General features: G+C 54.3%; 7 protein-coding genes and 1 non-coding gene across 8 annotated transcripts; 4 read left to right on the forward strand and 4 right to left on the reverse strand.

The window, feature by feature from the left end:
- Positions 1–121: 121 nt before the first annotated feature.
- Positions 122–1,817, reverse strand: M406DRAFT_356676 (uncharacterized protein). The gene is made up of 4 exons (XM_040923502.1): positions 1,712–1,817; positions 1,516–1,636; positions 842–1,177; positions 122–705 (listed from the first exon to the last, which is right to left on the reverse strand). Exons 2-4 carry the CDS (start codon positions 1,627–1,629, stop codon positions 553–555), a joined length of 603 nt encoding a protein of 200 aa, XP_040775776.1. The 5' UTR covers positions 1,630–1,636; positions 1,712–1,817; the 3' UTR covers positions 122–552.
- A 288-nt stretch (positions 1,818–2,105) lies between these two features.
- M406DRAFT_322745 (uncharacterized protein) lies at positions 2,106–2,886 on the forward strand (the record flags this gene model as incomplete). Its single annotated transcript, XM_040919686.1, has 3 exons — positions 2,106–2,275; positions 2,343–2,418; positions 2,482–2,886. Coding segments are annotated over exons 1-3 (530 nt in total), but the record flags the coding sequence as incomplete, so codon positions are not given.
- Positions 2,887–8,630: 5,744 nt separating this feature from the next.
- M406DRAFT_346724 (cysteine proteinase) lies at positions 8,631–11,353 on the forward strand (the record flags this gene model as incomplete). Its single annotated transcript, XM_040922219.1, has 4 exons — positions 8,631–8,669; positions 8,817–8,950; positions 9,103–10,672; positions 10,733–11,353. The coding sequence occupies 4 exons, from the start codon at positions 8,631–8,633 to the stop codon at positions 11,351–11,353; spliced, it is 2,364 nt and encodes a 787-aa protein (XP_040775778.1).
- Positions 11,354–12,504: 1,151 nt separating this feature from the next.
- M406DRAFT_43547 (uncharacterized protein) lies at positions 12,505–12,979 on the reverse strand (the record flags this gene model as incomplete). Its single annotated transcript, XM_040924223.1, has 3 exons — positions 12,505–12,560; positions 12,666–12,776; positions 12,913–12,979. Coding segments are annotated over 3 exons (234 nt in total), but the record flags the coding sequence as incomplete, so codon positions are not given.
- Positions 12,980–13,603: 624 nt separating this feature from the next.
- Positions 13,604–14,892, forward strand: M406DRAFT_356680 (proteasome-domain-containing protein). The gene is made up of 2 exons (XM_040923503.1): positions 13,604–13,831; positions 13,977–14,892. Exons 1-2 carry the CDS (start codon positions 13,697–13,699, stop codon positions 14,694–14,696), a joined length of 855 nt encoding a protein of 284 aa, XP_040775780.1. The 5' UTR covers positions 13,604–13,696; the 3' UTR covers positions 14,697–14,892.
- Positions 14,893–16,295: 1,403 nt separating this feature from the next.
- M406DRAFT_42616 (uncharacterized protein) lies at positions 16,296–18,230 on the reverse strand (the record flags this gene model as incomplete). The annotated part of the gene is made up of 7 exons (XM_040924197.1): positions 16,296–16,576; positions 16,695–17,194; positions 17,302–17,333; positions 17,407–17,443; positions 17,641–17,718; positions 17,782–17,877; positions 17,968–18,230. Coding segments are annotated over 7 exons (1,287 nt in total), but the record flags the coding sequence as incomplete, so codon positions are not given.
- A 595-nt stretch (positions 18,231–18,825) lies between these two features.
- On the reverse strand, positions 18,826–19,271 carry M406DRAFT_259576 (uncharacterized protein; the record flags this gene model as incomplete). Its single annotated transcript, XM_040917305.1, has 2 exons — positions 18,826–18,880; positions 18,997–19,271. 2 exons carry the CDS (start codon positions 19,269–19,271, stop codon positions 18,826–18,828), a joined length of 330 nt encoding a protein of 109 aa, XP_040775782.1.
- Positions 19,272–20,066: 795 nt separating this feature from the next.
- Positions 20,067–20,176, forward strand: M406DRAFT_t68. The gene has a single exon. It is a non-coding gene; the product is annotated as a tRNA-Gly (tRNA).
- The last annotated feature ends 524 nt before the right edge of the window (positions 20,177–20,700 follow it).

A 20,700-nucleotide genomic window follows, 5' to 3' on the forward strand; every position in this document is an offset into this window, starting at 1 on the left:
TGGAGGTGGCAGTGAAAGTGCAGATCCTATGGTATCTCCGGAGCACAGCATGAGAAAAAACGACCTACATTGGGGGCTGATCGTCTTTCGGCACGCAACACTATTGCGCCAGAACATGGCTGGTGGGCGGGATTATCTCCACGGCGGTATTTAGAAATCTGCTTGACCTTTTTATCCGCCATATTGCTTATTTGTTCACTGGCCTGCTGCCTGTTCTGTACCGCGGTTCTCAAGAACAACTGGACCCTGGAACATCGGTTGACCATCTTTGGTTTTTCTTCTTTGTTTTTCATGATCACTGGTGCAAGATTCCCTCATTACAGACGCCGCAAACGTGAAGATGCAATTGGCCAAGCCGTCCCTAATTTCCGAGAGCCTCTCGAGTGCCGCTCTTGTAACCCCTCCCAAAAGCAAAAAGTTTCATTCTTCTTTTTGTCTGCCCGAAGTGAGAGAAGTTTTCCGTCTGTCGTCTCGTACGCCTCCTCCGCCGTTCCCCCCATGGACCAAGATTGACCATCCAGTCATCATCGCGCCCTCGCGGGAGCAGAAGATTTACCACTTCATCTCGTGGGGCTTGTCGCCCTTGCGGAGGCTGAAGGTAGAGGCCAGGTAGCTGGCCAGGAACTCCACCTTCTTGATGTTGGCCAGGAGGGCCTTGTCGATCGCCTTCTGGTCCTCTGCCCGGGTAGAGGAGACCTGCTTCTTCTGTACACGTAGACTTGTCAGCTCCTTGTCTTCTTTGCACATGTGTCCTCGTCTGATGTGAACCGTAGCCCAAGGGCCAGGCACCACCCTTGCCCGTATGCTCGTGCTCGTGATTACGTTCGGGGTTCGTTCGTACCTGTGGCTTCTCTCCCTGCTTGAAGAAAGCCTCCTCGCCAGCCTTCTCCTTGGACTTCTCGCCAACGAAGTACTTGGGCTCGGCAACCTCGTCAATCTTCTTGGTGTCGACACCGGCGAGGTCGATCTTCTGGGAGGTGGCGATGACGTAGCGGGAGTTGACCCTTCGCAGGGGAACGCCGTTGATCTTGAAGGGGCCGGTGACGAGGAGGACGCCCTGGTCGAGATTCTTGAGGAGGACGACGCGCTTGCCACGGAAGCGGCCCGCGAGCAAGATCAGGACGGTACCGGGCTGCAGAGTCTTGCGTGGCTGCCAGGGGCGGACGGCCTTGCGGACCTATTTGTGATAATCAATGTCAGTTTGCCTGTCGCATTCTCGAGTTGCTTGGTGCATCCACAAATCCAGGTCCAACTCCCTCCTCTTTGTCGCGTCTCGTGTTCGTTGTCGCACATGTATGCCAATTGTCGCTTTTTCTGTCGAAATCCAATCGTGAGGTCCTCGCGCATCGTCGTGTTTGAGTCACTTGACCCTCCACCAGATCATTCACATCTGATGGTATCCCGACCATGCTGATGCGCCCGTCTCTTGCTCGACGGTGCCGCTCGCCTCAAAGTTCCATCTTTCTCCACTGCCAACGGAAAATCGGAGACTCGTGTGCACATCGTCGAACGTACCTTGCGAGGCTGGGAATCATCCTCAGCAGGGTACCACTTCTGAGCCTTCTCGGAGTGGTGAGGGACCGACCGAGTGCCCTTGCCGAACTTCTTGGTCTCAACCTTGGCCGACATTTTGGTGCTGGATGGTGAAAAAAGAGGGTCAGTTGGATGTAAACGTCGGCTAGGGAGAAGAGAAGAATGGAAAAGTACGAACAAGTTCGTTTGGTGGTGGGTTGTCGTTGCTTGATTGAAGTGGCGGGCAATACCGCTTAGAAAATGACTACCCGGTCCGAGTGAACTGAAAATTGGATGTGGGTTGGGTTGAGAGGTGCACGTGATATTTCTGGGCGGAATTGCGGGAGAGAGAACGGTAGCGTGAGAGAGAGAAAAAAAGAGGAAACGCTGCGGGACTTCTGCAGGCTTAGTCAGGCTCGGAGCTGCCAGCTGGCGCCATCTGGGAAAGAGAGTTCTCAGCCGGCAGCATTCAAAGACCAGATCCCTGTCGGCAACACGTCAGGGACAGAGCAGCCTACTTGTTGCCTGCCTCGCTCTAGAGCTTAAAGTTACCCGCCAACGGAGCTTCATACTTAGAGCTTCTATCAGTTATACCTTCTCAACGTACCCAACCTACCAGCCATACGTATCCCTTTTTCCATTGCCATTTTATTTCAACAACTGACGACACACTCCTTGTACTACGACTGACTTTCCGTTATCTTTTTTCACGATGTCCATCCATCCCATACTCACCTTCAAGGCCGGAATCTGCGATGTCGACGTGAGTTCCTGACCCCTCTTCCAACTAGATACCCCGTTCGTCTTCACATGCTAACCAACCAAACTAGCAAGCTGCCAAACCATACAAGGTGAAGCCATCGCCACGACCCGGCTACATCTACCTCTACCAAGGCTCCGATGATGGTACGAATTCAGCGTATCAGCTCCTATTTAAGTGTTACATCACCCGCTGACTTCCGTTTGAAGATCTACTGCACTTCTGCTGGCGCGAGCGCAGCGTTCCAGCCGACCAGCCCGAGCTCGATCTGACCATGATTCCTACCGACGGCACCTTTGTACCTGTCGAGCCCTCGTCATCGTCTCCTGCGACCGCCAAGACCCAAGGCCGCGTTTTCGTCCTCAAGTTCGAGTCCTCATCTACGCGCCACCTATTCTGGCTGCAGTCACACCCCCAGCACCCCAGCGGCGACCCAACCTGGCTGAGCCCTCGCGATCGCAAGATAGGCGATATCGTGAACAGGATGCTGCAGGGCGAGGAGGTTGACGTCAACGCAGAGCTGGCCTCAGTGCGTAACTCGGGCGGTGGCTCAGGCGGTAGGGATACAGACGGCGATGAGGCCATGGAGGATGCCACGGGCCACGGTGCTGAGCAAAACGAGCCTGGTAGCGGTGGTGCCGGTGCGGATGCTACCGGCGGTGATGTCAGAGAAGAGGGCGAGGAGTCCAGGGAGGGCGGTGCGGATGGTGCAAGAGCGTAGGTTTCATCTCCTCTTCAAAGACTGCCTACCTCACGATTATCTGGAATGAAACCTCCATAAGACCAGTCCTGCAGAGCCATATACCAAAGGTGCATTCATGGGGGAAAAGAAAACGCCACCTGGCATGGCCATCTTGAAGGACAAGCCGCAAGGCTGACCAAAAGAAGAATCGAGACATGGCATTGGGGAAGGGCGTATTATTGGTCATGTACATTTAGTAATGATTCATGATGAAAGAATGGACTTGACGGACACAGATACATCAGCAGAAATCTCCCATCTGCGAGTTCATTATCCCCCTTTTCCCATTTTTTTCTTTCTTTTCAACCCATAAATCCGACACGCTCAAGTAACCATCTGCTAACATGCCTTACAGAGCAAGCGCCATGCCCGATGATGCACAAGCGGCAGTACGAAACTTCCTTGCCTCTCTGCAGGGAGGCCAAGGCGGCATGCCACAGCAGTCCGCCCAGGGCAAGCTCTACCCGACGCTCAACGATCTCCTTGACACCTCAGCCACCGTCCCTCTGCTTGCGTCCGCCGACGACGACTTTTGCCTTAAACTGATCAAACATCTCCCTCCCACGATATTCGTGCTTTGGCAGCAGTCCGCCTCTTCGTGGGGCGATGCGGTCGAGCTCGAGCCCGGTGCAGAGGCCAGCAAGGACGCGTTGAGCCGCATGAGCCTTGAGCAGAAGAGGAGTCTCATCCAGAAGGTACTGCGCGCGCCTATGTTCCAACAGGCTCTGGCAAGCCTGACAAATGCGCTGCGGGAAGGCGGCCTGCCGAGCATTGCCGAAGGCCTGGGGGTAAAGGTCGAAAACGCAGGGCTTATCAGGGGTAGCGCAGTGCCGCTTGGTGGCGGCGAGGCGGTCGAGGCTTTTGTGGAGGGTTTGAAAAGGACTGTTCAGGAGGAGCAGTAGATGGATTACGTGCGTTGGCTATTAGCGGGCGCGGCGTTAATCTTTTTTTTTTTTTTTTTTTTTTTTTTTGGTCTGGGCTTGAGTTGACACACAGAGCCAGTCATGCATGCCTCGCGATGGGAGAGATAGGATAGAGGTACGGAATACCATGCTGCAACCAAAACTGTTTCTTCATATCTTAATAACAAGTATAAGCTGTCAGTGAGACACTAGCGAGGGAGGTCGATGTTGAGGTTCGCAATAGTATTCGTCACCTAGAGTCACATTACGTCTGCCTCAGAAGGACATACTGCCCGGGCTGTGCAAGCACACGAGTGAATCTTCAACATTGTCTCGCACACTCTGCGCGCGATACTTCAACTTGCAATAGAGGCCTTATTATTGTGTGTGCGCTCCATGTTTCCAATTTCAGAGCGGCAATGCGGTCGATTTATAGAATCTCCTCCGGAATAGCTTCCAATAAAGCCACTGCCGGATGTCTCATGGGGTTTAAAACCTTCTGCTGTCATGTATGACTTGTCACAAAGCTGCGCAAAGTATCTCGTTTCTGAGTTTTGTGCAGACTGCTATGCTCGTCCGATCATGTGTAGTTTATGAGAGCGGGCTGGAATGTGTTCTTTATAATGTAGACGTCTTCTCACAGGTTGAAGTGTCCCATGACGGAATGGTGATTTTTATTTTATTTTGTAACGGCTTGAAGAATGGCCAAGAAGAAATAATTCCGTCGCGAGGAGATTGGTCCGACAAGGCTTCTCTTGGCGGAGGCAGTGAAATACGAGCCATACCAGTCGAAAGAAGCATGATTCTCGAGAGCCACTCAAACCACACACTACTACTATTTTTATTTAGCAATCTCCCCCCTCCCAGCTGCCGTGACACGACACCCTTCTCGCATATTACCACTGAATCCAGTGATGGTGGTGGTAGTGGCGGCGGCGGCGGCGGCGGCGGCGGCGGCGCTTTGCATGACACCACACTTCCAACGCGCAGAGCCTGCGTTGCGTGGCAAGGCTGGTAGAACGGAAGACAAGAACAGACACACGCTGTGACACGCCATCCCAAGCGCACGTGTGCGCCCTTTCCCTCCTCCGACTCCTTCAGTGCAACCGAAGCACAGCGGATTTTCCAGCTCGACACACACAGAAAGACTACCCAGCCCTATGACCGAAGACAACTGGGAGCAGTCACCTGCAGCCGGTCCTTCCTCGGTGCTCCTCACCTACATCTTGGGGGAGGTGACGGGTTGGTGGTTGGACGAGCACTTTAGTTGGTGTTACGTAGGGGACAAGCGGTTGGCTCGCTACTACGTAGTATGCATGCCTTTTCTGGAGAAGAATGTGGTGGGACAGTGCGAAGAAGAGGGAGGGGACCTGTGGCGCCTGTATCCAGGTGATGTCTCTCCCCTCCAGTGGCTTAGTGGTCCTTGCGGACACCCAAACCATCCCCCCCCCCCCTCTCCCCCAAAAAAGCTAGTGGGGGAGAACAGGGAACGTCCTACCACAGCACTGTGCTATAGTACGTGCTGTGGTATCTCGTGCAGTAGTGCTTCGAACCCCGCCACGCAGATCGATACGTCCGTTGAGGAAAGGGGGGGGGGGTAGCAGGGGTCGCTAGGATCTTCGGCGCAGATGCTTGCTCACTTGCTGCAGCTCAGAAGGATATATGTGCTCGTGGCACTAGTGGTTCAATGGAAATAGGCTCTCTTCTGTTGCTGACGTTACCTGTCAGTTCACATCCCTTGCGTAGCGGTCGATCCGGACAGACGACCAGACTTTTGATGTCTTCTGAAGAATGGTTCGAGAAGGCTGCAGGTCTGATGACGAAGGCCGGACCGGCCCTGTAGGGTACAGGACCCCTGTGCACGGCCTGGCAGCTGGTCTGGGTCCCCTATGGGTATACCCCACAATTAAGGTGAGGAGAGGTGAAGTTGTGCAGGGAAGGGCTTTTCGTGGAACCCCCCCTCTTCCTCTTCTCCTGCTTTTACCATGGTACTGGTAGCTGCCACTGCTACGAAGGCAGGCATGGCCACCAGGGAAACAGAAACATCAGACGATTTCACTGGACGTCTTTCTGACGAGCCAAGCAATGCATTGCAGAGCAGCCAGAGTCATTGTATCGTGTTGTGTGGGTGGGGGGGGGGGGCTGCAGGTACATGCATGTTCAGGACGCAGCATTGTTCGCAGGATGGGTCAGAGGCGAACGAAGGAGTGAGGGGTGCAAGCGATTTTGAGTGCTGAGGGTGGACACGCACGCACACGCGCACGCACGCACTATGATAAGTCTGGCCCCGGAACGGTTTCTCCCCAGAATCGAGATCCGAAGGATGCTCGCGATTCAGGGCCACCGGAGCAGAAGGCAGGCAAACAGAAAGGCGGGACGTGAAATCTAGCCGGGACGTGCAGTAGTGCGTGCTTTTACTGATTTGAAAATACATAGTACTTGCGCGATGATATGTTCAGCTCCGCTCAACGCCTGACTCTTCTATGAAGAGAGGAAGGAAGAAGAGCAAGAGCGAAGAAAAAGAGGACGACGATGTAGGAGCAGATGGCTGAGTATTAAGAGGTTGGGATTATCGCGTCCTATTTGCGGAATTGGTCAGAACAAAGATACCGTCAGTCAGCGTACACATTCCTGTCGGTTCATCAGTGCGCCACCACATTTAACGTATCTTGGTTCTACAGCAGATCGCAGGATTTCTCTAGTATTTGGCAGCGCTTGGTCGGCTAGGAGGCCGTTGCTGCAGGTGAGAAAGACGGGGCAAACCTGGTACGGCCATGTGGTCCACATGTCTTGGCAGTCTGCACTGTCTTACACACCGTATTTCTTACAGCGAGGGGCCGCGGATTCTGATTGGACCCGGCTCTCTGGGCAGGACTGACAGGATAGGGGGGAAACACTCGAGTTCAATGGTCATGCAACCCTGCAGCCCTCGGTTGATTCTTGGTCGGATTGACTTTTGAGAGGAGAGGTTTGATCTCGCTTCTTCCCCAGATTGCTCAGGGCAAGAAAAAGCTTACTACCATGGTAGGTTATTGTTTGATGTGTGGAGTTCCTTGTCTGTGATTAGGACTTGCAGCTTGTTTTTGTAGATCCATTTGTACGGTTCGTCTCTTCAGGTTTCGCAGGGCTGGCTGCTTTTTCTGCAAGCTGCGGCGGCGGCGGCATACTGTGCGCGTGTACTATGCACGTACCTGTACGAAACGGGTCCTTCCTCCTTGGGGGGGGGGGGGCTGATCACGGAGTCTAAACCACGACAGCTCGTGTCTGACCAATTGCCTCAGCACAATATGTTCTAGGATGTCGTCGGCAGAAGATGTAACGGCGTTACCAATCATCCCAGAGAGGTTCCTCAACAGATTCGAGTGAGCAAGCCGAGGCCAAGGCCGCCGGTTGAAATGCTGGTAGTTCATTGTGTGTGCAGTACTTTGTACCATGAAGTGACTCCAAGATGAGGGGTCACGTCAAATCGAGCATCGCGCTTGCTCGGCTATCGCTGGCCTGTCCTGTGCCTGGATTAAGGAATGATTGCTTTTGCAGCGGAAGCAGAGGACATGGCCGGGACAAGTGTACTCTTGTTGTTTCGTAAATTATATACTCCGTTTGACGACAACGTCTCTGCTGGTGGTTACATGGATATCACCAGACTTGTTTTGAGTGATTCATAGCAGGCACTATTTCATCCTCCTGTCATGCCCTGCACAAATTGGACGTGTCAGTAAGTAGCCAGGAAAACCACATGGTACGGCTAAGCCAATTTAACGCTTACGCTCAGCTTCCCAACAGGGCCTGCCGCCGCCCCCGCCTTCATCCCACTCCTCCTTCCATGGGTTCCATGGGGGACTTTAGGCACTACCCCGTACACTGTACACTCACCACCCACTACTACTGACTGAGTTGACTGACTGCAAGACCCAGATGACCCAGACCTGTTCGAGCCACCTGCAGCGCTGCATGTCGAGGACGAGGTTGGAAAGGGCCGCCTCGCTTCGACGATCCTTCTACCATCATCAAGCACACTGTGTCGCGCACATTTTCCTCGCCTAACCATCCTGAGCATGCACAGTACTGCTTGCCTTGCGAAAGTACCTCCTCCTCCTATGCACTTGCACCTCTTTGGCCGTCATCGTGCCCCGAACGCCTCCTTACCTCCGCAGATCCATCAGCTCCTTCGCCTGCGACTCGCACGTCAGTCTGGTCTGGTGGTTCGACCTCGTCCCTTCCAGACACAGCTGCTGCTTGCCCGTCCTCCTCGAGCCCTGCGCCGCCCTTTCTCGACCTTGCAGAACCACCGATTGTCCCTCAGAATCCCGAGTCCGCCCCGGATGATGATCTAGCTGAACAAGTACCAAAGACATCCAAGACCAAACCCACAGCGCCCAGTCCTAGCCTCGCTCGCTGTCGAGAAGCGCGACGGATAACTCCGCGCCCGCGACTCTTGCTCTGCCGTCCGGCCCTTTTTTCCTCCCGGGTTTTCTATTTTTATTTTATTTTTTCTTTGGCTCGTCGCCTTCAATACCCTTCGCCTGCTAGCAATCCATCCTCGTCGAGTGGGCAGACCCACGAGTTTTGCGTGTTCCGGATGTTGGGTCCTCAAGCCTCGGCGTCGTCCTGAGCTCCTGGGTCTGACCGGTTAGCCGGGTCGACGCTCTCCCCCTCTTCTTCCCGCCAATTTCATCTTGCGCCCGACCTTGTTGTTGCGCTCAACGCTCTTATCATGTCGGGGTTGATCAAGAAGCTGCGAAGCGCCAGCGGTGTAAGTCAAGAGAGCCACGACTCCTCGCTAGAACGCGCCACGCCCCGGGGGAAAAGAAACACGGACAAGAAAAAGCAAGGGGCCAGGCGGGATACTGCGCGCCTCGCTCAGGACACACGAGTACACTGGCTGACCTAAAGATCACAGGGCGCTTCGACGGCACCGAAAGACACCGGTCTCAAATCTAAAAAGGATGAGCCACCCGTGGAGAAGACGCCTCTAGAGAAGATGCTACAGAATGCAGGGCCGTTGCGGGAAGATGGCAGCGACAAGTTCTTTGGGTTGGAAAATGTAAGTCCTCTTACCCATCTGGCAGGTTCTGCTTGTGGTTACAGTTGCTAACTCGGTGCCTCTCTCTCAGTTTGGCAATACATGGTACGAGACCCGGCCCCGATCGTTGACCCACGAACTTTGTACACTGACTGTGGGACAGTTACTGTAACTCGATAGTACAAGCACTTTACTACTGCGAAACATTCCGGCAAAATGTCGTCGACTACCCTCTACAATCACCTTCAGATACGCCGGATGGGCGGCCGAAAAAGGTCAACGTCACCATAAGACCACCTCCGAACCCCAATACCGCCGGTGCGAACAAGCAGAAACCCCTGACGGCCGCCCAGGCCATGCGGGTGAGGCAGCAGATCAATGCCGGCCAGTTACCCCCCGGACAGCAGAAGCCAGAAGACAGACCAGACTCTCCAGAATATAAGAAGAAGCAGGCCATGATCAAGGGGCCAGTGCTGGAGCTGGGCCAAGGGAACAGTGGCGCCTACGGTATGGAGGAAAGCACCTTCACGGGCCTCAAGGACATATTCAACGCATTGATCGAGAGCGAGACCCGGACAGGCGTGCTGAGCCCCCAGCGATTTCTCGAGATCTTCAAGCGGGACAACGAGGCCTTCCGCAACCAGAACCACCAAGATGCGCATGAGTTCTATGGCCTGGTCTTGAACGACGTGATATCCAACGTGGAAGCGAACGCGAGACGAATGCTGGAATCAGATATGCTGAATGCAAATGGGCAGGCGCACTCCCTCGACGGCGCGACCGCGGCGCTGATGAAGGCGCAACAAGTTGCAGGGGCCATGTCACCAGGGACTGGCTGGGTACACGACATATTTGAGGGTGTCTTGACATCGGAAACAAAATGTCTGGCGTGTGAGACCACATCGCAGAGGGACGAGACATTTCTGGACCTCTCTATTGACTTGGAAGAGCACTCGTCCGTGACGTCGTGTCTGAGAAAATTCTCGGACGAAGAGATGTTGTGCGAAAGGAACAAGTTCCACTGTGACCAGTGCGGTGGCCTGCAGGAGGCCGAGAAGAGGATGAAGATCAAGAAGTTGCCCAAAGTCATGGCCCTGCACCTAAAGCGTTTTAAGTACACCGAAGACTTCACCCGGCTGCAAAAGCTCTTTCATCGCGTCGTCTACCCATATCACCTCCGCATGTTCAACACAACGGACGATGCGGCCGACCCTGATCGGCTTTACGAATTGTACGCAGTGGTCGTTCATATTGGCGGCAACGCATACCATGGTCACTACATTGCGGTCATCAAGACGCCGGACAGGGGCTGGTTATTGTTCGACGATGAAATGGTGGAACCGGTCGACAAGCATTTTGTGCGGAACTTCTTTGGGGACAAACCTGGCATGGCCTGTGCGTATGTTCTTTTTTACCAGGAAACAACGCACGAAAAGGTCATGGCAGAGCAAGAAGAGGAGGGTCTTGAGGAGGTCAGGATAGAGCGCGAGAAGGCCGATCTGGCCCTGGACCGCCTCAAGGCCAACGGCAACGGCGAGGCCAAATCGCCCTTGACCAGACATGTCACAACACCTACCTCCCCGACGGACGAAAAGGACAACTTTGCCGTCCTCGATCATGCAGAGACGGCGCCCGGGTTTCTTGATGGGCCGCAAATACCATCGATCCCGGAAGAGGCCCCTCCGCCCATCAAGACGTATCCACTGAACCCGGCACCGCCACCACCCCCAGCTGTCGAGCCCTCCACCCCCTCCACTCCGGTGACAGCGTTACGGGTGGATACATCACTGCAGTCGCCCAAGGCGAGCAAGGAAGACAAGAAACTAGAGAAGAAGGAACAGAAAGCTGCGGAGAAGGCGCGCAAGCACGCGGAGAAGGAACAGCTGAAAGAGGAAGAGAAGCGCCGTAAGGAGAACGCTAAACAAATCCAACAGATGCGCAAGAAGAACGAGGAGGAGCTACAGCGGGTGCTGGCCGAGAGCAAGGCCATGTCGGCTGCGGAAGAGAAGCAGCGCAAGAAGAGCATGGCCGCAGAAGCGATCCCTCCCAGTCCCTCGACTCCCAGCCACGCAGGTCATCTGCTGGACCGGGCGAACAGAGGTAGCAAGTCGCTGAGCCGCAAGTCGCTTAACATGAGCTGGCTGGGAGGCGGCTCCAAAGAGAAGCACAAGGAGAAAGAAAAGGATAGGGAGGATATGACAGCGATCCTGGAAAACGGTAAGGAACCAGACCCCGAGAGCGAGCCTTCCGAGTCGGCGGTGGTTTTCAACACCGTCGACTACAACGGGAGCGAGGGGGCGCGTTCCTCTTCTAACGCGGATAGGCCGTCGGATAAGCCTGACTCTGCGAAACAACCACTGAGGGAGCGTTTCAGCTTCAGCATCGGGAAGAAGAAGAGCACCGTGTTTTCCTAGGTGATCAGGCTCATCGTCTCCGACACCGTCTCTGCATTCTTGCCGGTGGGGATGAGTAACCGATGATGGCGTTCACCGGATGGGTATTAATTTTGGGTTCTTCTTTTTCTCGTTTTTGGCTCTCTGGATACATGAAGGATTCAAACATCTTCCAACTTGTGTGGACCATGGCAAAAGGCGGGGACAAGATTAACAAAAGTCAGCGCTTGGTACAACTGAGGCTTCTCTTCTCTACGTTTTTTGCGTATCATCATGGTTGCTTCAAGTCATTTCCGGCAGCCCCTAACAACAAAACAAAAAGAACAGCCATCATTGGGAGGCGAGGCTCTCCTCGGTCAGTTACAGCGAAGTGAATAGTTGGGTGGCTGATTGGTCCCGCCGACCAGTCAAAGCAGAGCATTTGGGATTGCACAGAGCGGGTTGCGCTGGGCTTTCTCCAGGCCGGCGCGGGAGTTGTTGTATGTACATACTCTTGCAGCAGCTTTTCTGTCGATACTACGATCCGCAGCTGCCGGGCATACCCACACATGCAACTTATGTACACCAAAAGACAGCGCTGGAGACGGGCACATAAGGCAGGCAGAGGCAGACCTTTAATGGAGGGCATCCGATCTTGATATTCTCGGCGCAATTGTGAGGAGAGCGCGTGTGTGAAATAGTCTTGTTGTTGTAAGATAGAGAACTCGCCTAGCCATGATCTAGGCAGGGGATGAAATGAACCCCTCAGAGTCTATTACCTGTATCGTGATACCTTCTGCGACGCTCCTCTCCTGCGTGTAGCTTTGTTCCGAAACGCTCTGACGCCATGTATCACCACTTCAACCGTCTCTCGTAGGTAGCGCGAGCCGGAGGAGTTATCTCTTGAATCATGCCGGGTCTCGTCACCTGGCCTGTCGTCGTTGATATCAACACGGCCGGCTGTCCATCTCCACCGACACGGTACGAGCACCTTCCCCAGGCACCTCGCGCTGTCTCTGGGCATTTGTCCGAAGAGAGAGAGGGGCAGAATCCAGCGTTCTGATTCGGCCGGAGTCGTCGAAGCCTCTGATCTTGTCTGAGATCCGAGCATACTCTCTGCATGTTTCTCATCCTGCCTCGTCCTTGATATATTGGCCTTGCTACAGCTCCCTGTCTACCGCACAGCCAGCTCACTATCCGAGGATAAGCTCGTAGACTATTATCAAAGTGTTGAAGATGATCAGGGGTACTGTGCCGCGACCGTGTCAGCATTAACACAGATAGAAACACACACTTTTTCAGGGACAGAATAGAAGCGACCTCCTCGCTCCACGGCACCGCCACGCGCACGTACCTCTCATAATCATCCGCACGCTTGCTATCAGGCTGATTATCTTCCCCTTGACGCTCTGGTCGGGCCCTGACTGCCCAAAGGCAGGGTCGTGAGATTTTGCAGAAAAGCCGACTACAAATAGTTCCAGCAGAATGTTAGCCTTGCCGTTTGTCTATTCCAACCGGAGAAAGGGGTCTGGTATTGTCCCGGCCTAAACAAGGTCCAGTCGTGGCCTGTTGTTTTCGGACAGGATGGTGGTAATACGTACTGCGCGCCAGGAAACGGTCTTCGGACAGGATGGCGATGGCGTTGATCAGGAGGACGATCACTAGAAGGGGAATGTGCTGTCAGCGCCCTTCCCTCCCTACCATGATACAGAGCATTGCCTTGGGATTCCTCTCCTACCATAAATGAGACTGCCGAGGGCGGCCATGTTGAGTGGGCGTTTGCGACTCTCTTGTAGCCGCGCTGGAGTTGGGAGAGAGTAGGGTAGATTTCCTGAATTCAGGGACGGCGACGTAGGTCTCTTGTTGAGGTTGTAGGAGAAGTTGTCGGCAGAAAAAGGGAGAGCAGGCAAATAGGCACAAGCAAGGCAAGGAAGGAAAGGCAAGGCTACTTACTTGTCCATCGCGGGCTAAGCACCTGTGAAAGCTGGCCTTGCGCCGCATCAACTTGTTACCAAAAGTAAGGTTCCAGGGGTGAACCCCTGTCGACGCACTGACCAGGTGCCAGCTAGGAGCGGCGCGCCTTGCACCCCCCCCCCCCTTGCTCCAGGCACTCTCAGCTTTAGCCACCGGCAGGAGAGAACGCGCATGGCCCGGAGCTGCCTTGAGCTCTGACGGAACGACCAGTGTTGCTTCCGACAGCAGTTCAGTTACATACCACCACCATCCTCCCATCGCCAGTCGACACTACCTCCTCCACCACCACCCGAATCCTCTCTTTTGTTGCCATAATCTACGAACTGACGGACGGCACCCTTCATATTTGCATTTTCGTCTTGACAAATAAACCAAACATCTTGAGGGGAGTCGATCACATACGACGTCACGATGGACACCCTCGTTGCCAGATACACGAGGCCCGCCTACGCCCAGAACGAAGGCCTCACCGAGCAAGATGAGCTGGACATCAGCGATGCCGTCCCAGGTCCATCTCTGAAGTTTGCCATGCCTCCAGTAGCTCAGGTAAGAACAACTCCCCCACCACCCCCGACCTCTCTGGCTCCTCTCGGTCCAGCCTACTTGCAGCACCTCGCAGCAACCTCCCCTTCCTCAAGCAGTGGACCACCATGAAACTGACCTGTTGTGTTCCCCCCCCCAACCCCAACAGCCCTCCTCCTGGCTCCGCGCTGCAACCGACGACCGTTCGAACCCGCAATGCCCCATCAAGATCGCCCACGGCACGACAACCCTCGCCTTCCGGTTCCAGGGCGGCATCATCGTGGCCACGGACTCCCGCGCAACAGCGGGCAACTGGATCGCCTCGCAGACGGTCAAGAAGGTGATCGAGATCAACAGCCAGCTGCTGGGAACCATGGCCGGCGGCGCCGCTGACTGCCAGTACTGGCTGGCCTGGCTGGGCATGCAGTGCCGCCTCCACGAGCTGCGCCACAAGCGGCGCATCAGCGTGGCCGCCGCCTCCAAGATCCTCGCCAACCTCGTCTACCAGTACAAGGGCATGGGCCTGTCCATGGGCACCATGTGTGCCGGCGTCACCAAGGAGGAGGGCCCTGCCCTGTACTACATCGACTCGGACGGGACCAGGCTCGCCGGCAACCTCTTCTGCGTTGGCTCCGGCCAGACATTCGCCTACGGTGTGCTGGATGCTGAGTATAGATACGATCTGACCGAAGAGGAGGCCCTGGAGCTGGGTAGCCGAAGTATTTTGGCCGCGACGCACCGTGATGCGTACAGCGGTGGCTTCATCAACCTGTACCATGTCAAGGAGGAGGGCTGGGTCAAGCACGGCTTCAGCGACACGAACCCCATCTTCTGGAGGACGAAGCTGGACAAGGGCGAGTTTACGAACGTCACGAGCAACCTGGATTAAGGGGAAGAACGCGAGAGCGATGGTGATGGCGGCGCATAGAGCTGGATCCGGATGGCCGAGAGGTAGAGAGTAGGCATGAGACGAGACCTTTGGCATGAACACATCGTCGAGTCCCTCTGCCTGGGTAAGGCATGGTGGCTACTATCAGTCATGCCGTGCCCTGTATCTGTACAATAAATGATGACATTCTGACAACAAACCTCCCGTCTTTATTTCTTTGGCTTCTTCTTTTGACTGAATGCTCTATCGTCTAGCATACAGTGATTAATTATCGACAGCTAGCCATGACACGCTGCACAACATGCCCCCTATTCCTGTCGGTACATATGATACCAGCGCAATGCATGTACCTGAGGGCATTCGTTACCCGTCTTCCTATGAGATCTTGCATGTCGCTTCTCAGATGGCCCCATCTCCCCTCCCCTCCCATCACCTCCCCTGCAAAAAAGCCTTGAATCTCTGGAGAGCCGATAAAAACTGTTGCGGCTGTTGCGTCTGTTGCGGCTGTGGCTCCTCCAGGTGACCAATAAGCTTGATCTTTGTCTTATGCTTGGATCTCTTGTCGTCGCCGTTGCTGCTGCTGCTGGTCGTATCGGTTTGGGTTGAGGAGGGTTCATCCTGAGTCTTTGGCGATTTCATCCGACATTTTTTCCCCGGGAGGCCAAGCGTCTGCTCCGTCTTCGTCTCTGCGGTGGGCGTTTGCGGTGGCTGTTGCTGCTTGGGGCGGGCCCGTCTCGCTCGTGACTTGGACTATGCAAGGTTAGTGTTCAGCAGACGAGAACATCTCGGACAGAACGCATGATTGTGCGAGAAGAAGCATAGGATCGGCGATTCTCGAAGACGTCCTGAACTGCTCACTCCAGGCGTCTTCCCCGAAGCCCCTCTAAGAAGGAAGAAATAAAGGTACCAGGATAAAGACAGGGTGATGCTTACCTGCTCCTGAGACGACTTGGCTCGCTGACCCGTTACATTGCCGAGCTCGATCTCGATGGTCGGCTGCACCTCATCTACTGGCTCATCTTGTTCTCGAATCCGCGGCTGACCTCGAGGGGGTCCAGGCCGCAACAATGACCGGCTGCTCGTCCAAATTAGCGTACGTGGAGGGGTCTGCATGACCCGGCGAAAGGTTTCGGCATTGGCTATCTCGGGCACTGGTGCTGCTGCGTCGGGGTTGGCTACCGGCGTCGTACTTGGCACGTTGGGGTTCTTTTGCGTTGAAAAGGTCTTGTGTTCTCCCAGGCTGCTTGGCACGTTGGGTTCGTTGCTGGGGCGAGGGTCACCTCGGGGTTCTCCCTTGTGGTTTTTGTGTTTGTCAGACTTGGCGAAGACCTTTTTGGTCATTTTGTCAAGTTCCTTGCGCAGGGCGATTGTGTCCTTTGTAGCAGATAGAGGGACGGAATCTTTCATCTCGGTGAGGGCTTCCTCGGGCTCATCTTCCTCCTCAATGCTCGTCTTCTCTGGCGCGACAGGCTCAGATCTCGCTACATGTGCCGAGTCGCTCTGTCCGAGTCGCTGGGCTCGCTCGGTAGCAGCATCTGTCCCTGTGAGTGTAGCAGACTCAGGGGGCGGGATCCAGCAGTCCGCCCCAGAGATGATCTCCTCGATGCTCCAGGTGTTCATTGGCGTGAACTCATGGCTCGAGATCCAGCCGTCGCGGAACATCTCTGCTCCGGCATAAGCGATCATGGCGGCATTATCGGTGCAGAACTGCTGGCTTGGTGCGATCAGCTTGATGTCCTCGAAGCCGCGGGCTGCGAGCATGGACTGGGCGACTTTGCGTAGGAACATGTTGCTTGCCACGCCGCCGGACAAGACAAGAGTCTTTGGGCGCTGTGCTACCAGTTCGCTGTCGTTTTGGAGGGCCAGGACGACTCTGCTGACTGGATGGTTATTGCTAGGTCAGCATTTTCTCCGGAGCTTGAGCAAGGCGCATGGTAAAAGTCTGCAGAAAAGAAAGGCTTTCCTGAACCGGTGTGTGGATGGGCCATGGACACTCACTAACGTGCTCGAAAGCAAGTCTCATTGTATGAAGAGCCAGCTCTCGTCTCTCGTTGTTTGACATATCAGGTTTTTGGGATAGAAGCTGTAAGGTATTACCATGAAGAGAGGTGAAATTGTATACCAGCTCCTTGGACTCTGCCAGCGGTGGCCTAATTTCCCATCCATACCAGGACTTGTAGCTCAGAAGTTCCTGGTGGCGCGTGGGGGGGGCTTGGTAATTGGCTGTCGGGTCGAGCATTTGCACGAAGCGCTCCATAAGTTTAGGATAGACGACGGTCGTGGCACCCTTGGGAACAAAGCCTCGGGGTAATACCTCCCTGGAAAACTTGTCCAGCACGTCGCCTAGAGCTATACCTTCCACCGAAGCCAGGATCCGGTGGCTGAGGGCCGACTTGGTGTATACCAGCATCGTGTGCTTTCCGGATACAAGAAGTGTGAGAAAGGGGTAGCTTTTTTCAGGGCTGCGGGCTGATGGGTCCTCATACAACTCTCTTTCCCTGCCAGGCATTAGAAGAACCATTTAGTGGAGGCCAAGAGGATTGGACTGAGAGAATATATCAGGTCAGGTAGGGGGGGGGGGGAGGGAGAAGGGGGCCTCGCGTACATCAGTGGGGTCAGGGCATGTGCCTGCATATGCTGTACGGGCAAATCATTAATTTCTATAATATGCATCATGCAGGACCGTGACCACACACGTAGGACCACTTACGTGAACGCCGATGACCGGTACTGACCAGGCGACGGCGCTATCGACATTCAAGAGTCAGCATCTGGCAGAAGGACATGGCATGAGTGAGCATCCGGCATGCTGCCTGTCTGCACATGGGAACGGAATATACACACAGTGCCTCTATATCGCCATCAAGGGTCAGCCATCCATGATCCCAAGGACGAGGTCCCATAATCTGCCAGAGGGAAGGTGGTACACAAGAGTATCTTTTACTTACTAGCCGTATTCACACCGACGCTGAGACAGCCGCCCATGCCAGGACCTCGAGTCACGGCTATTAGATCTGGCTTTCTAAACAGGTACGGCGGTGGACAATCCAAAGTGCGTGAGTCGAAATGGAGACCACGAGCCGACGAGGAAATTACTTCTTCAGTTGATATCGGAATATATCCGGCATGGTGCGTGGCGGCCACCAGCGACTGCATCGCCTTGTGGACGAGTGCGGGCAAGCTATCGATTCCCGCGATCAACACATGGCCACTTACCTCCTTCAGATCTCTCTTGCTTAATCTGTCCGCCGTGTGTGGAAGAAAAACTCACTGCTTGGTATGGCTCTTCACAGCCTCTACCGGGTGGATCCCTCGGAGTTCATGATTGGGACAAGAAACTCGCTCGCTGTAAGCCAGACGACCCGGCCGTGTCCCAGCAGAGCATTTGAATAGAGCAACACATGTGTCGTCCGCTGATGTCTCAATAGCTAGCACCCTGAGGGGCTTCGGAAAGATTGCAGGGCGTCTGGGCGTGGCGGCACGGAAGAGGGTGGGTATGCCCGGCAGCCCCTGCAAGGCGTGTTGCTGTACCATCTTGTGAAGGTGACCATGGGAGGTCGCGCCTATCTGGAAGTCTCAAATTCCGGAGGAGGGTAATGAGTGGCCTAAGTGGTGTCGCAATTCAAATGGTAGAGGGAAAGCATCGCGCCACGGGCAGTCCGAAGCTGTGCGCCTCTTCCAAAAAAAAAATAAAAAAATATTACTTTGCAACGTGGGAATTAAGAACAATAAAGATCATGTAATGTCGAATTGAGTATTGACTATGCCAGAGTCTGTGCCGGCACTTGAAAGAGCTTTCGACGGAAGATTTGGACAGTGTGATATCAGGTCGGTTGGTATTGTGCCTTCGTGGTGTAAAGAAAAAAAATAAAAAAAATAAAGGCGAGCCTGACGGTTGGCTGATCAGAGATTGGATGAGGGACGGGGAAAAAAAAGTTACAAGTACCACCAGGAAGCTCGTTGCACAGTAGGCGCCTCCGCATCCCTGTCCACTGACAGACACTGGACCCTGCCTGCCCTATTTACTGTACCCCAGGACTCCTCGGGACCCACTCAGACCACAGGTGATCTGACCCGGCTGATCGATATCGAATAGCTCTTTCGTGCCAGTTACCCTAGACAGACCAGATCAGAACTCCTTGATCTCGTAGACCTCAAAACCAGGTTCTTCAAAAGGGTGAGCCCTAGAGCAAAGAATAAGAAGTTAAGTAAGTTTTTTTTTTTTTTTTTTCCCCAGCTGCCTCCACGAAGTGATTACGACACGAGGCCGCCGGTTTGGGGGGGGGAGCGGAGGACCAACTTTTTCAAGGCCTCCACAGCCTTCTTAGCACACTCTTCACCGAGGCAGAGTGTCTCAACCCTAGCTTCTTCTACCTTCTCGAGGGTGCCGACCTTGCCAATGTTTGGGTTCGCCGTGTCTCCTGGGCGGAATTGGCCGGTTCCGATGGTCTGCCAGGCACATTCGGTGTAGTTCCCGGGGCCTGGGTAGCACCCGGCGCCGGCAGCAAAGACAGCCGTCTTTACGGCTTCCAGAGCAGACAGAGGAACGAAGAAGACAAGCTTGTATTTCGTCATGATCTTTTTATTCTGTTTCTGCTGAATCTCGTGCAAATTTTGTCGTTTGAGAGGAAGTTTGAATCGCTGAGAAGAAGCGTTGCCTGGGTTGTTGTTGTTATCAGCAGTGCAAGATAAGAGAACAGGGCTTATTAGTTTGCGGGGAACGTGTTATAGGACGGGGTCTCAAGCTGCCGTCAATGTCCACCACAGTTGTCTGTCTTCTCTCTCCCCTGTAAGCAGTACATACTTGGTACGTTGAGCCGCTCAATGAGTCAAGACATGGAATTGGACAAGGCAGCGCGAGTTGCTGTCGAGGCGATGTCTACATCAGACAAGATTTGATTTTCTACAGCTTGCAGGAGCCAGTTCATACGTCCAGATTGAAGGGCCAGATCAGCACCGTATCAGGGGCACTAAACCCTCGGCAGCAATTTGTCCAAAACCTCCATCAAGTTTTTGGTGCTACGCGCTCTGCTTTCCGATTCCAACCTCCAGTCCTATTCCGAAGTGCACACATTAAACGGCTGACTGACAGCCATCGCCGTACTTTCAGAATCCAAGCCCGGCAGAGTGATCTAGTTGTTCAATTTGGCCTTTCGCCTAATACTCGAGACACAATGAGGTGCCCGCAGCAACATCATACACCCGCTTCCTGATCCGCGCTGGTTAACGTTGGCCGATCCGGGCCGCTCCGGGCCGCAATGAAACCCTTGACGGCTCCTCGGCCGAGTCTCGAGGGGCCCACAATTGGATCACACAAAGATAGTACATAAATCTTTCTATGGAACCACAAATTCATCAAACCATTCAAGCGCGCAAATGGTTTAGTGGTAAAATCCATCGTTGCCATCTTCTTCACAACCTTCTGGGTTCGTGATTCGGACTGATTCGATGGGCCCCCGGTTCGATTCCGGGTTTGCGCACTCTTTTGGCAATTTCTTTTGCCACTTGGTAAGATTGAAAATGTTGAACGTTGTGATGGGCTTCCATGTCATGCTGTGCACTCTTCACGGTAAGTTCAGCATTTTGGCATCAGTCCGAAGAGAAACAGATAGCTTGGGTTTTCAACGAGCAGCGGGTCGTGTAACGGCACGGTCTTGAGATGACGGCGCTGCTTCGAGCAGCACAAGCTGTGCAATCTGAAGTGTCGATACTGAGCAGGCACAGAATCTCGGGTTCATATTTTGCTGTCCTACAGGCTCGCAGTGTTCATGTTTCCTTGCTCAAGTCTGCTCGCCAACTGTGTTGCTACACTCATCTGCAGGGTTCAGTGGCAAGGGGCGCTAAAGACTGTACCGGGTCAGCAGCTAAGCCCTCTACTTCAAATCGGTTGCCAGCGTGCTCAGGTGGGCCTGGCGGCCTTGGTGGGGCGTTGAGTGCTGTAGTGCCTCTAGAGGGGCTGACTTTGTTGTACTATGGCTAGGTACACAGTACATGCATGGTATGA

Source organism: Cryphonectria parasitica (assembly GCF_011745365.1).
Source record: "Cryphonectria parasitica EP155 unplaced genomic scaffold M406scaffold_5, whole genome shotgun sequence".
Lineage (NCBI taxonomy): Eukaryota > Fungi > Ascomycota > Sordariomycetes > Diaporthales > Cryphonectriaceae > Cryphonectria > Cryphonectria parasitica.

Bases quoted from the DNA above. Each gene is read 5' to 3' on its own strand.
- M406DRAFT_356676 (XM_040923502.1), bottom strand. From the start codon at position 1,629: ATGTCGGCCAAGGTTGAGACCAAGAAGTTCGGCAAGGGCACTCGGTCG. The intron at 1,178-1,515 runs GTACGTTCGACG...TATCACAAATAG, and splicing joins ATGATTCCCAGCCTCGCAAG to GTCCGCAAGGCCGTCCGCCC. The intron at 706-841 runs GTACGAACGAAC...CTACGTGTACAG, and splicing joins AGCAGGGAGAGAAGCCACAG to AAGAAGCAGGTCTCCTCTAC.
- M406DRAFT_356680 (XM_040923503.1), top strand. From the start codon at position 13,697: ATGGACACCCTCGTTGCCAGATACACGAGGCCCGCCTACGCCCAGAAC. The intron at 13,832-13,976 runs GTAAGAACAACT...CAACCCCAACAG, and splicing joins CCATGCCTCCAGTAGCTCAG to CCCTCCTCCTGGCTCCGCGC.